Here is a 15,929-nt window from a genome sequence, read left to right as displayed (position 1 = left end):
ACCTTATAAATGTTACTCCTCACAGTAGTACCCCTTATTCACATTACACCACACAATATTGCTCTTTATTCACATTAGACCACACAGTAGGGCCCTTTCTATACGTTATGCCACACAGTAGAGCACCTTATACACATAGTGCCACACATTAGTAATGCATTTATACACATATCACCACACAGTAATGCCTCTTACACATTATACCAACCTTTATTAATGCCCTTCTACACATAATGGGGGTCATTCTGACCTGATCGCACGCTGCCGTTTTTCACAGCGCAGCGATCAGGTCACTGCTGCGCATGCATATGCACCGCAATGTGCAGGCACGTCGTACGGGTACAAAGCGTATCATTGCTGAGCGATGGATTTAACGAAGAATCCATTTGCATAGCTGATCTCAAGGAGATTGACAGGAAGAAGGCGTTTATGGGTGTCAACTGACCATTTTCTGGGAGTGTTTGAGAGGCGAGACCAAGCGTTTGCAGGGCGGGTATCTGACATCAGTACCGGGACCAGACAGGCTGAAGTGATCGCAGCGACTGAGTAAGTTCAGACCTACTCAGAAACTGCACAATTTTTTTTTGCAGAGCTCGGCTGCACATGCGTTCGCACACTTGCAAAGCCGAAAATACACTCCCCTATAGGCGGCGACTATCTGTTTGCAGCGCTGCAAAAGGTAGCTAGCGAGTGATCAACTCGGAATGACCCCCAATGTCCCTTACACATATCCTGCACATTATCAGTGCACTTATACACATAATGACACACATAGTGCCCCTTACAAATTTGCCACACATTATTAATGCATATACACATGACACACATACTGCCCATCACATATATGCCGGACACAGGGGCACTATTATACAACTAACCCCCCCCGCACACAGCACTTACACTGCTGCTAACACTGTGACCTCTGCCTCTGCCTGGATACAGATGTGTCCTCATACATCTTGCCTCAATACGCCATGCAGCAGGAGAAGCCTGGCATGAGTCAGCTGGCAGCTCTCCTAACGTTGGGAGCCTTTTTTGATTAAATTGATTATTTGCATTACTATGTGGCTAGGATGCACAAGCAGCTTCTGCTGATTAAAATGATATGCAGCATGCCTATATGCTGTGTGCGACTGTGACTGTATATGCATACGAAATGCTATGTTACAGTTATTTCCAGGAATACACTGTAACGTAGCATTTGGTATGCAGATACAGCTAGAGTCACAAATAGACTATAGGCATGCTGCTTATCATTTTAATCAGCAGAAGCTGCTTGTGCCCTTAGGCATACCAAATGCCCTAGGCATTTGCCTAGTTTGCCTATGCCTAGGGCCGGCTCTGCATTTAGGGCAGACTAGATGGGCCCTACCAGCACACACTGCCAGCAGGACCCTAAAAGAGGCTTTGAGATCCCTCTCTTACAGTAGCCAAAACACCTTCTGAATACACCTCAGAGTTCAAGTAACATCTGCCCGCCACTTATACAAGATAACAAGAACTATGGATGCAATCCGCATACTTAGAATGGCAGGAGGCTGACTATTCCACTTAACCATGATATCTAGTCAGCGCCATAAGTAAACATTTTAGCACTGTGTGCAAGAAACAGCATTGGCGCCCCACCGTATACTGAACAGGGCCAGTGTGTGCCGTAGGCGTGTGCAAAAAAATAGGGGCATGGCTTCATGGGGAAGGTGCATGGCCACATAATAATACCAATTCATATTACGCTGTACAGAAGTCTCCATTATTAAAATTACGCTGCACAGTAGCGTCACTTACACACATTACACCAGATAGAGCCCTTTTCACACAGTATGTCAGGTAGAGCCCCATTTTTACACATTTTTACACAGTATGGCAGACAGAGTCCCCTTTTACATATTACATCAGACAGACCTTCCTTTTACACATTGTGGCAGGCAGAGCTCCCTTTTACACAATACAGCAGGTAGAGTCCCCTTTACACATTACGTCATGCAGAGTTCACTTTTACACATTACAACAGGTAGAGTCCCCTTTTACACAGTATGGCAGGTAGAGTCCCCTTTTACACATTACGCCAGGTAGCGCTCCCTTTTACACATTACAGCAGGTAAAGTCCCCCTTTTTACACATTACGGCATGCAGAGTCCTGTTTTCACACATTACGGCAACAGAGTCCTGTTTTTACACATTACGGCAGTAGAGTCCCCCTTTTTACACATTACGGCAGGCAGAGTCCCTTTTTACACATTAGGCAAGCAGAGTTCCCTTTTTACACATTACGGCAGGCAGAGTCCCCCTTTTTTACACATTATGGCAGGCAGATTCCCCCTCTTTTACACATTATGGCAGGCAGATTCCCCCTCTTTTACACATTATGGTACCGTGAAAATCGGGACAGACTGTAATATACTGTAACTGCAGTAAGGAGGCTCCTGTCCTGCAGTGATAAAACGCTGTGCGCACATGCACAGTGTCTATTCAAGGGAGACAGAGGGACTGGGGGCATGCCAGCAGCTCACAGAATGCTGGCATGATGTGCGATTGTGGCACTCCTGCTAAGCTACTCCCCCTTTCTGTAGGCTACACAGAATTTACATCCGCACACAGCTTTTCAGCATGAGTGCGTTCTACATTCCCACCTCCAGATGTTGGGGGTATGTCACTATATAACTCAGCACAAAGTGTAAGCTCAGTCAGCACGCACTGCTTCACTATAGACTATAACTCAATAAGCATACACTGCAATCTCACTTAGCACACACTACCACACTGCTTTTCAAACATATAAGTTACAGTTACTTGTAACTTGCATAGTAACCTTCCTCCTCCCCTCCATAAGCACACCTGTCTTCTTGTCAGAGTTCTCTGTGGCAGAGCAGTAGATCATTTGCAACTTCAGAGGGCAAGGACACAGTATGCAAAAGTATCATCAACGGTTCATGACTGATGGCGAATACTTTTGCATCAATGGGGGAAAACCAATTGGTTTCCCACCATCGATGCTATCTGCACGCCTAATGGTTTTCTTTACCAGCATGTGCCGGAACAGAGTGCATAACTCTGCCCCCTGACACATGAAGCCCCGCCCAAGGGCCAGTCAGTAAAACAACAGGGATGACCATCAGTTTGTTTAACCATCAATGGTCATCCATTGAATAGTTTGTAGCCAGCGATTCACCAGTGATGGGAACCATCGGTGGTAAACATGCTAATGGTCATCCCTATGTAAAAGCTCCCCTCGCTGTCTTTAGCATTAGAGCTGCACAGTGAGAAGCAGAGGCAGATGTTGACAGTGTCTTCCTTCATCTATATCTGGACCTAGGGGGTAATTCAGACCTGATCGCTAGGCTGCGTTTTCTCACAGCCTGCGATCAGGTAAGAACTGCGCATGCCCTACAGTGCGCAGGCGCGACAGACCGCAGCAACAAGGATCGATGTATAGCGACAGGATGGTGCGCAAAGAGTGATCACACGGGCGATCGCAAGGTGACTGACAGGAAGAAGGCGTTTGTGGGTGGCAACTGACCGTTTTCAGGGAGTGTCTGGAAAAACGCAGGTGTGTCCAAGCGTAGGAAGGGAGGGTGTCTGATGTCAATTCCGGTCATGGACAGGCTGATGTGATCGCAGCGGCTAAGTAACTCCTGGGCTGCGCAGAGACTGCACAAAATCAGTTTGTGCAGCTCTGCTACACATGCGTTCGCACACTTACACAGCTAAAATACCCTCCCCCAGTGGGCGGTGACTATCTGATTGCTGCCCAGCGATCAGGTCTGAATTACTCCCCTAATTGTGTCTGCAGCTGGGGGCCAGATTTCAGTGTCCCGGCCATGGGCCCCTTTGGGACTCGTCGGGCACCTAAGTTTTCTAGTGGTAAATCCGGCCCTAAGGGTGGTTACCTGCAATTGTAGTATCATCACCCAGTTCTCGACCCAAAATTCCCTATTTCAGAGGCGCAGATCTGGACACAGGCAAAAATGTGTACTGTAACTGTGCTTTTGTGTATATGCTTTATTCAAAAAAACATTTTTGTGCATGAACAGGCATCCATGTGACTCGGAATCAGCCGCAATTTGACATACTGTATCTATGTTACTTCACGTACATCAGCAGTGAATTACCATGCAAACAACATATGCAAAATTATTGCTCACAATTAGACAAGTCGTTCTGAAGAATAGAATAAAGACTCACCCTGAATCCAGCTGTGGATATAGCACATTAACCTGTGTATGTGCATATGTTACAAAGGCGTTTCAACTTGCCACATTTTTCTCTCAATAGGGCCCATCTTTCCCAGCATCCCGTGTTATAGAAGTTTGTCAGAAGTTTGTTATAGAACAGATGTCAGCATATGCGCAGTCTGTGCGACGACAGTGTGCTAGTGTTTGCCCCTTGTATGGTGATGTGCCTATGGGAGCACCTGGACCGGTAGGACTGCCTGGGCCACCTGGACCACAAGTGAGTACATCAGCAATGAGGGAATATGCATATCTTCTAATAAGCTTGTAGATAAATGCACAGATATATTGGGGGTAATTCCAAGTTGATCGCAGCAGGAAAGTTTTTAGCAGTTGGGCAGAGAGAGTTAGATTTGGGTGGGGTGTGTTCAAACGGAAATCTAAATTGCAGTGTAAAAACAAGCAGCCAGTATTTACCCTGCACAGAAACAAAATAACCCACCCAAATCTAACTCTCTCTGCAAATGTTATATCTGCCCCCCCCCTGCAGCGCACATGGTTTTGCCCATTTGCTAACAAACTTGCTGCTGCGATCAACTCAGTCAGAATTACCCCCATTGTGCAGAAATTGTTCTAACTTTTACATTATTTCTCTCAAATAAAAGAAAGGAAAAAACACTTCCTAGCGCTTTAAAATGAGTCACTGTAGATAATAATAATAATAATAACAACAACAATAATCAAATAAAAAAATCAGTCAATAGAATACCACAGCATACACCATCTGCTCTTCGATACCAGGATATGATGCAATGCATTTCAGGGGGAACGTGGAAATGACACCTGTCCGGACCGGAAGTTTAGAGGATCTGCATCCATCTCTGAATAACCGCCTTAGTGCTTTTTTTAATTAGTTTACAATCATTGATGTGTACTTTACTCTTGATCGGATATGAATCAATTTTGATGTTTTTCGTGATTATATTAGGAGCCTGGGAGGCAGGGTGTAATTTGATGCTGGAATTTAGTATATTGTATATGCTGTACACTTTCCTGTGCTGCTGTGCCTCCTGGGGTGCGTGGATACTGACCTACACGCTACAGTGGAGCAGCTTACCGTCAGAAAATTACCTGGGGGCTACCAGAAGTGTGTCTAAAATGACAGTTCAGCCCATCTAGCTGCTGTCTGTGCTGCTGATGGGTTTGGTATGGGCTGCGGGATCCCAGCGGCGGTTGTGACGCTGAGAAGCTGAAATACAGCCATTACTCTCTGGAAGCAGCAGTGAGTGGAGGGATGGAGACGGAGTTGGAGATCAGAGCCGCTGTGTGCTAAGACACACGGGTCTATTCATGAAGCAGTGAAAAGAGTGGAGAAGTGAGCCCGTGGAGAAGTTGCTCATGGCAACCAATCAGCTGCTCTGTACAATTGTATAGTATGCAAATTATAAATGTTACTTCAGTACTGATTGGTTACCATGGGCAACTTCTCCACAGGCTCACTTCTCCGCTCTTTTCACTGCTTCATGAATAGACCTCACAGTGAGGAGGGATCCACTGCACAACCCTCAGGTCTTTGAAAGGCAGTAGGACCAAATACTGGAGGGGTAATTCTGCATGCATGGCCACACCGCTACCAAAAAGTATGGGGAAATAATGGATTGTGTGATGCCGGGAACAGATCCGGGGGGGGGGGGGGGGACACAATCAGTGTGTTCGCTCCCTTTCCCCCTGCACGACGGGCCTTATTAAGGATTACACCTTTCTGCACAGTGTTGAGTAAGTTGTAGTGGATGAATATAGGCCCTCATTCCGAGTCATTCGCTCGGTATTTTTCATCGCATCGCAATGAAAATCCGCTTAGTACGCATGCGCAATATTCGCACTGCGACTGCGCCAAGTAATTTAACAATGAAGATAGTATTTTTACTCACGGCTTTTTCTTCGCTCCGGCGATCGTAATGTGATTGACAGGAAATGGGTGTTACTGGGCGGAAACACGGCGTTTTATGGGCGTGTGGTTGAAAACGCTACCGTTTCCGGAAAAAACGCAGGAGTGGCTGGAGAAACGGGGGAGTGTCTGGGCGAACGCTGGGTGTGTTTGTGACGTCAAACCAGGAACGACAAGCACTGAACTGATCGCACTGGCAGAGTAAGGTTGAAGTTACTCAGAAACTGCTAAGTAGTTTGTAATCGCAATATTGCGATTACGTCGGTCGCAATTTTAAGAAGCTAAGATACACTCCCAGTAGGCGTAGCCTTAGCGTGTGTAACTCTGCTAAATTCGCCTTGCGACCGATCAACTCGGAATGAGGGCCATAGTCCCATCAGCACCACCAGCTAATTGTGTGACTAACTTCACACAGCGCTTAATCAGGACTGTATTTAAAGGCAAAGCAAAGCTGCCATAGGGATTGTGAGTGAATGTATACACCTGCATGCCAATAAATCTGTATATTACATTGTAAAGACTGGCATTGGCTTATTGTGCTTTTCTATTGAATACTATTTTGAATACTGAAAGTTTTCGCTCCTAAATCAGTACAAATGAGTTGTTTGTGATTGCTTAATGTATTTTTTAGGGTAAATCTGGAATTAATGGACTTGATGGGGAAGACGGTCCAGAGGGCTTTTACGGTGAAGGTGGAGATCCAGGAAAACAAGGGAAACAAGGTATATCTTTGATAGAAAAAAACACACATGTTGATATTATTGACGGATTAAACTGATTATACAGTATTCTACAGTGATTATTGAATGATTATTGACTGATTATACAGTATTCTACAGTCCACAATCCACATAAAACTGATTTTTATATCTGTATTACTCCACACCACATAAAAGGATTACATTAAGTCACCCAGCACCAGGTCTGTCAGAAATTGTGGAGCCCAGGACTGACAAAATAGGCAGCTGGAGCTGTGGATAAGTTAGGTGGAGCTGAGATGGGGCATCAGTTGGTGCGTAAACCAGTTTTTTTTTCAATTGTCAAAGTTTGGGCTGTGGGGGTGGGTATTATTATTATAACATGTCAATCCATCATATACTGTAAATTATATGAGACCCTAGCCCAGCCTCAGCCCCCTTAGTATGATACATAAATATCCTCATGGCAGATACACCTCACGCGCACACACACACACACACACACACACACACACACACACACACACACACACACACACACACACACACACACACACACACACACACACATCTCCCAGTCACCTCCTTCTCACACCTACAGATACCCTACCCCTGCCTCTGCCACCTCAGAATGATTTATAAATACCCTCATGACAGCTCCACCTCCTCACACACACACATATCTCCCAGTCACCTCCTTCTCACACCTACAGATACCCTACCCCTGCCACCTCAGAATGATTTATAAATACCCTCATGGCAGATACACCTCACGCACACACACACACACATATCTCCCAGTCACCTCCTTCTCACACCTACAGATACCCTACCCCTGCCTCTGCCACCTCAGAATGATTTATAAATACCCTCATGACAGCTCCACCTCCTCACACACACACATATCTCCCAGTCACCTCCTTCTCACACCTACAGATACCCTACCCCTGCCACCTCAGAATGATTTATAAATACCCTCATGACAGCTCCACCTCCTCACACACACACACATCTCCCAGTCACCTCCTTCTCACACCTACAGATACCCTACCCCTGCCACCTCAGAATGATTTATAAATACCCTCATGGCAGATACACCTCACGCACACACACATATATCTCCCAGTCACCTCCTTCTCACACCTACAGATACCCTACCCCTGCCTCTGCCACCTCAGAATGATTTATAAATACCCTCATGACAGCTCCACCTCCTCACACACACACATATCTCCCAGTCACCTCCTTCTCACACCTGTAGATACCCTACCCCTGCCACCTCAGAATGATTTATAAATACCCTCATGACAGCTTCACCTCCTCACACACACAAACCCACACATATACACCAACCAACTCCCTCTCACACACATATATCCAGCGCTGCCCCAGTTACATTCCTCTCAAACACATACACCCCAGCCACCGGTATCTCACACATAAAGATACCGTAGCCCTGTTTAACTGCAGTCAGCCAGAGATTCCCAGTGAGCAGGGCCGGTTCTGGCGCTCTGAACGCCCCGGGCGGCAATAGGGGGCGTGGCTTCATACAGGGGGCGTGGTCATTTACGCCCCCTGTACAGACTGAAATGATGTGCGGTGCGCGATGACGTCATCGTGCACCGCACAGTAAAGGACCTCTCCACGAAGGGAAACTAGACGCGTACGCGTCTAGTTTCCCTTCACAGCGGCAGCGGGGGGGCAGCGGCCAGCGGCAGCAGGCGGGCAGCGGGGGGCACACAGCAGCAGCAGATCTTGCCCTGGTGCGGCGCCCTCCGGAAGGCGGTGCCCCGGGCTAAAGTCCTGCTTGCCCATGGCAAGACCCGCTACTGCCAGTGAGCTACTTGGTCTGCCATGATCCTGCAGACATAATGTTGCCTTCTCTCTGACTTAGAGTCCTCTGCCTAAACAAAAGAACCTGACAGGTCATAAGCATGCCACTGGTTCCTCCAGACAAGCTACATCTTCCTCTCAATCCACTGTGCTTTTAGATTCTAATATGTCATCTGAGGAAGAGGGTGAGGATACTACGCCCTCCGTCACAGATTCTTGTGCAGCTGAGGAGGATGTTCCTATTGTGGTTGATGTACCTGCAGTGGTTGATGCTATGGTTGATGCTATTCAACATATTCTTCAACTATCTGATGAGGAACCCATACCAGTGCTAAGAAAACTAGAGATGAGCGCCTGAAATTTTTCGGGTTTTGTGTTTTGGTTTTGGGTTCGGTTCCGCGGCCGTGTTTTGGGTTCGAACGCGTTTTGGCAAAACCTCACCGAATTTTTTTTGTCGGATTCGGGTGTGTTTTGGATTCGGGTGTTTTTTTCAAAAAACACTAAAAAACAGCTTAAATCATAGAATTTGGGGGTCATTTTGATCCCAAAGTATTATTAACCTCAAAAACCATAATTTACACTCATTTTCAGTCTATTCTGAATACCTCACACCTCACAATATTATTTTTAGTCCTAAAATTTGCACCGAGGTCGCTGTGTGAGTAAGATAAGCGACCCTAGTGGCCGACACAAACACCGGGCCCATCTAGGAGTGGCACTGCAGTGTCACGCAGGATGTCCCTTCCAAAAAACCCTCCCCAAACAGCACATGACGCAAAGAAAAAAAGAGGCGCAATGAGGTAGCTGACTGTGTGAGTAAGATTAGCGACCCTAGTGGCCGACACAAACACCGGGCCCATCTAGGAGTGGCACTGCAGTGTCACGCAGGATGTCCCTTCCAAAAAACCCTCCCCAATCAGCACATGATGCAAAGAAAAAGAAAAGAAAAAAGAGGTGCAAGATGGAATTGTCCTTGGGCCCTCCCACCCACCCTTATGTTGTATAAACAAAACAGGACATGCACACTTTAACCAACCCATCATTTCAGTGACAGGGTCTGCCACACGACTGTGACTGATATGACGGGTTGGTTTGGACCCCCCCCAAAAAAGAAGCAATTAATCTCTCCTTGCACAAACTGGCTCTACAGAGGCAAGATGTCCACCTCATCTTCACCCTCCGATATATCACCGTGTACATCCCCCTCCTCACAGATTATCAATTCGTCCCCACTGGAATCCACCATCTCAGCTCCCTGTGTACTTTGTGGAGGCAATTGCTGCTGGTCAATGTCTCCGCGGAGGAATTGATTATAATTCATTTTAATGAACATCATCTTCTCCACATTTTCTGGATGTAACCTCGTACGCCGATTGCTGACAAGGTGAGCGGCGGCACTAAACACTCTTTCGGAGTACACACTTGTGGGAGGGCAACTTAGGTAGAATAAAGCCAGTTTGTGCAAGGGCCTCCAAATTGCCTCTTTTTCCTGCCAGTATAAGTACGGACTGTGTGACGTGCCTACTTGGATGCGGTCACTCATATAATCCTCCACCATTCTATCAATGTTGAGAGAATCATATGCAGTGACAGTAGACGACATGTCAGTAATCGTTGTCAGGTCCTTCAGTCCGGACCAGATGTCAGCATCAGCAGTCGCTCCAGGCTGCCCTGCATCACCGCCAGCGGGTGGGCTCGGAATTCTGAGCCTTTTCCTCGCACCCCCAGTTGCGGGAGAATGTGAAGGAGGAGATGTTGACAGGTCGCGTTCCGCTTGACTTGACAATTTTGTCACCAGCAGGTCTTTCAACCCCAGCAGACCTGTGTCTGCCGGAAAGAGAGATCCAAGGTAGGCTTTAAATCTAGGATCGAGCACGGTGGCCAAAATGTAGTGCTCTGATTTCAACAGATTGACCACCCGTGAATCCTTGTTAAGCGAATTAAGGGCTGCATCCACAAGTCCCACATGCCTAGCGGAATCGCTCCCTTTTAGCTCCTTCTTCAATGCCTCCAGCTTCTTCTGCAAAAGCCTGATGAGGGGAATGACCTGACTCAGGCTGGCAGTGTCTGAACTGACTTCACGTGTGGCAAGTTCAAAGGGCATCAGAACCTTGCACAACGTTGAAATCATTCTCCACTGCACTTGAGACAGGTGCATTCCACCTACTATATCGTGCTCAATTGTATAGGCTTGAATGGCCTTTTGCTGCTCCTCCAACCTCTGAAGCATATAGAGGGTTGAATTCCACCTCGTTACCACTTCTTGCTTCAGATGATGGCAGGGCAGGTTCAGTAGTTTTTGGTGGTGCTCCAGTCTTCTGTACGTGGTGCCTGTACGCCGAAAGTGTCCCGCAATTTTTCTGGCCACCGACAGCATCTCTTGCACGCCCCTGTCGTTTTTTAAAAAATTCTGCACCACCAAATTCAAGGTATGTGCAAAACATGGGACGTGCTGGAATTTGCCCATATTTAATGCACACACAATATTGCTGGCGTTGTCCGATGCCACAAATCCACAGGAGAGTCCAATTGGGGTAAGCCATTCCGCGATGATCTTCCTCAGTTGCCGTAAGAGGTTTTCAGCTGTGTGCGTATTCTGGAAAGCGGTGATACAAAGCGTAGCCTGCCTAGGAAAGAGTTGGCGTTTGCGAGATGCTGCTACTGGTGCCGCCGCTGCTGTTCTTGCGGCGGGAGTCCATACATCTACCCAGTGGGCTGTCACAGTCATATAGTCCTGACCCTGCCCTGCTCCACTTGTCCACATGTCCGTGGTTAAGTGGACATTGGGTACAACTGCATTTTTTAGGACACTGGTGAGTCTTTTTCTGACGTCCGTGTACATTCTCGGTATCGCCTGCCTAGAGAAGTGGAACCTAGATGGTATTTGGTAACGGGGGCACACTGCCTCAATAAATTGTCTAGTTCCCTGTGAACTAACGGCGGATACCGGACGCACGTCTAACACCAACATAGTTGTCAAGGACTCAGTTATCCGCTTTGCAGTAGGATGACTGCTGTGATATTTCATCTTCCTCGCAAAGGACTGTTGAACAGTCAATTGCTTACTGGAAGTAGTACAAGTGGGCTTACGACTTCCCCTCTGGGATGACCATCGACTCCCAGCGGCAACAACAGCAGCGCCAGCAGCAGTAGGCGTTACACGCAAGGATGCATCGGAGGAATCCCAGGCAGGAGAGGACTCGTCAGAATTGCCAGTGACATGGCCTGCAGGACTATTGGCATTCCTGGGGAAGGAGGAAATTGACACTGAGGGAGTTGGTGGGGTGGTTTGCGTGAGCTTGGTTACAAGAGGAAGGGATTTACTGGTCAGTGGACTGCTTCCGCTGTCACCCAAAGTTTTTGAACTTGTCACTGACTTATTATGAATGCGCTGCAGGTGACGTATAAGGGAGGATGTTCCGAGGTGGTTAACGTCCTTACCCCTACTTATTACAGCTTGACAAAGGGAACACACGGCTTGACACCTGTTGTCCGCATTTCTGGTGAAATACCTCCACACCGAAGAGCTGATTTTTTTGGTATTTTCACCTGGCATGTCAACGGCCATATTCCTCCCACGGACAACAGGTGTCTCCCCGGGTGCCTGACTTAAACAAACCACCTCACCATCAGAATCCTCCTGGTCAATTTCCTCCCCAGCGCCAGCAACACCCATATCCTCCTCATCCTGGTGTACTTCAACACTGACATCTTCAATCTGACTATCAGGAACTGGACTGCGGGTGCTCCTTCCAGCACTTGCAGGGGGCGTGCAAATGGTGGAAGGCGCATGCTCTTCACGTCCAGTGTTGGGAAGGTCAGGCATCGCAACCGACACAATTGGACTCTCCTTGTGGATTTGGGATTTCGAAGAATGCACAGTTCTTTGCTGTGCTGCTTTTGCCAGCTTGAGTCTTTTCATTTTTCTAGCGAGAGGCTGAGTGCTTCCATCCTCATGTGAAGCTGAACCACTAGCCATGAACATAGGCCAGGGCCTCAGCCGTTCCTTGCCACTCCGTGTGGTAAATGGCATATTGGCAAGTTTACGCTTCTCCTCCGACAATTTTATTTTAGGTTTTGGAGTCCTTTTTTTTACTGATATTTGGTGTTTTGGATTTGACATGCTCTGTACTATGACATTGGGCATCGGCCTTGGCAGACGACGTTGCTGGCATTTCATCGTCTCGGCCATGACTAGTGGCAGCAGCTTCAGCACGAGGTGGAAGTGGATCTTGATCTTTCCCTAATTTTGGAACCTCAACATTTTTGTTCTCCATATTTTAATAGGCACAACTAAAAGGCACCTCAGGTAAACAATGGAGATGGATGGATTGGATACTAGTATACAATTATGGACGGGCTGCCGAGTGCCGACACAGAGGTAGCCACAGCCGTGAACTACCGCACTGTACTGTGTCTGCTGCTAATATATAGACTGGTTGATAAAGAGATAGTATACTCGTAACTAGTATGTATGTATAAAGAAAGAAAAAAAAACCACGGTTAGGTGGTATATACAATTATGGACGGGCTGCCGAGTGCCGACACAGAGGTAGCCACAGCCGTGAACTACCGCACTGTACTGTGTCTGCTGCTAATATATAGACTGGTTGATAAAGAGATAGTATACTCGTAACTAGTATGTATGTATAAAGAAAGAAAAAAAAACCACGGTTAGGTGGTATATACAATTATGGACGGGCTGCCGAGTGCCGACACAGAGGTAGCCACAGCCGTGAACTACCGCACTGTACTGTGTCTGCTGCTAATATAGACTGGTTGATAAAGAGATAGTATACTCGTAACTAGTATGTATGTATAAAGAAAGAAAAAAAAACCACGGTTAGGTGGTATATACAATTATGGACGGGCTGCCGAGTGCCGACACAGAGGTAGCCACAGCCGTGAACTACCGCACTGTACTGTGTCTGCTGCTAATATATAGACTGGTTGATAAAGAGATAGTATACTCGTAACTAGTATGTATGTATAAAGAAAGAAAAAAAAACCACGGTTAGGTGGTATATACAATTATGGACGGGCTGCCGAGTGCCGACACAGAGGTAGCCACAGCCGTGAACTACCGCACTGTACTGTGTCTGCTGCTAATATATAGACTGGTTGATAAAGAGATAGTATACTCGTAACTAGTATGTATGTATAAAGAAAGAAAAAAAAACCACGGTTAGGTGGTATATACAATTATGGACGGGCTGCCGAGTGCCGACACAGAGGTAGCCACAGCCGTGAACTACCGCACTGTACTGTGTCTGCTGCTAATATATAGACTGGTTGATAAAGAGATAGTATACTCGTAACTAGTATGTATGTATAAAGAAAGAAAAAAAAACCACGGTTAGGTGGTATATACAATTATGGACGGGCTGCCGAGTGCCGACACAGAGGTAGCCACAGCCGTGAACTACCGCACTGTACTGTGTCTGCTGCTAATATATAGACTGGTTGATAAAGAGATAGTATACTCGTAACTAGTATGTATGTATAAAGAAAGAAAAAAAAACCACGGTTAGGTGGTATATACAATTATGGACGGGCTGCCGAGTGCCGACACAGAGGTAGCCACAGCCGTGAACTACCGCACTGTACTGTGTCTGCTGCTAATATATAGACTGGTTGATAAAGAGATAGTATACTCGTAACTAGTATGTATGTATAAAGAAAGAAAAAAAAACCACGGTTAGGTGGTATATACAATTATGGACGGGCTGCCGAGTGCCGACACAGAGGTAGCCACAGCCGTGAACTACCGCACTGTACTGTGTCTGCTGCTAATATAGACTGGTTGATAAAGAGATAGTATACTCGTAACTAGTATGTATGTATAAAGAAAGAAAAAAAAACCACGGTTAGGTGGTATATACAATTATGGACGGGCTGCCGAGTGCCGACACAGAGGTAGCCACAGCCGTGAACTACCGCACTGTACTGTGTCTGCTGCTAATATAGACTGGTTGATAAAGAGATAGTATACTACTAATATTATATATACTGGTGGTCAGGTCACTGGTCACTAGTCACATTGGCAGTGGCACTCCTGCAGCAAAAGTGTGCACTGTTTAATTTTAATATAATATTATGTACTCCTGGCTCCTGCTATAACCTATAACTGGCACTGCAGTAGTGCTCCCCAGTCTCCCCCACAATTATAAGCTGTGTGAGCTGAGCAGTCAGACAGATATATAATATATATAGATGATGCAGCACACTGGCCTGAGCCTGAGCAGTGCACACAGATATGGTATGTGACTGACTGAGTCACTGTGTGTATCGCTTTTTTCAGGCAGAGAACGGATATATTAAATAAACTGCACTGTGTGTCTGGTGGTCACTCACTATATAATATATTATGTACTCCTGGCTCCTGCTATAACCTATAACTGGCACTGCAGTAGTGCTCCCCAGTCTCCCCCACAATTATAAGCTGTGTGAGCTGAGCAGTCAGACAGATATATATAATATTATATATAGATAATAGATGATGCAGCACACTGGCCTGAGCCTGAGCAGTGCACACAGATATGGTATGTGATAGAGATGAGCGGGTTCGGTTTCTCTGAATCCGAACCCGCCAGAACTTCATGTTTTTTTTCACGGGTCCGAGCGACTCGGATCTTCCCGCCTTGCTCGGTTAACCCGAGCGCGCCCGAACGTCATCATGACGCTGTCGGATTCTCGCGAGGCTCGGATTCTATCGCGAGACTCGGATTCTATATAAGGAGCCGCGCGTCGCCGCCATTTTCACACGTGCATTGAGATTGATAGGGAGAGGACGTGGCTGGCGTCCTCTCCGTTTAGACACTTGATTTACTAATTTTGGGGAGCATTAGGAGTACTCAGTAGTGTACAGTGCAGAGTTTTGCTGATAGTGACCAGTGACCACCACTTTTATTTATAATCCGTTCTCTGCCTGAAAAAAGCGATACACAGCACACAGTGACTCAGTCACATACCATATCTGTGTGCACTGCTCAGGCTCAGGCCAGTGTGCTGCATCATCTATATATATTATATATCTGTCTGACTGCTCAGCTCACACAGCTTATAATTGTGGGGGAGACTGGGGAGCACTACTGCAGTGCCAGTTATAGGTTATAGCAGGAGCCAGGAGTACATAATATTATATTAAAATTAAACAGTGCACACTTTTGCTGCAGGAGTGCCACTGCCAGTGTGACTAGTGACCAGTGACCTGACCACCAGTATATAATATTAGTAGTATACTATCTCTTTATCAACCAGTCTATATTAGCAGCAGACACA

At 46.6% G+C, this 15,929-nt stretch overlaps 1 protein-coding gene across 1 annotated transcript in view; it reads left to right on the top strand.

The window, feature by feature from the left end:
• The window catches only part of LOC134910919 (collagen alpha-3(IX) chain-like), a 51,346-nt gene that overhangs the window by 16,406 nt on the left and 19,011 nt on the right, over positions 1–15,929 (top strand). Inside the window, exons 10-11 of the mRNA XM_063919307.1 lie at positions 4,273–4,449; positions 6,749–6,839. Of these exons, the coding sequence (XP_063775377.1) occupies positions 4,273–4,449; positions 6,749–6,839 (268 nt within the window). The remainder of the gene's footprint in view (positions 1–4,272; positions 4,450–6,748; positions 6,840–15,929) is intronic.

Source organism: Pseudophryne corroboree, chromosome 4 (assembly GCF_028390025.1).
Source record: "Pseudophryne corroboree isolate aPseCor3 chromosome 4, aPseCor3.hap2, whole genome shotgun sequence".
Lineage (NCBI taxonomy): Eukaryota > Metazoa > Chordata > Amphibia > Anura > Myobatrachidae > Pseudophryne > Pseudophryne corroboree.
The sequence above is the reverse complement of the archived record's forward strand: the minus strand, read 5'-3'. Positions and strand labels throughout refer to the sequence as shown.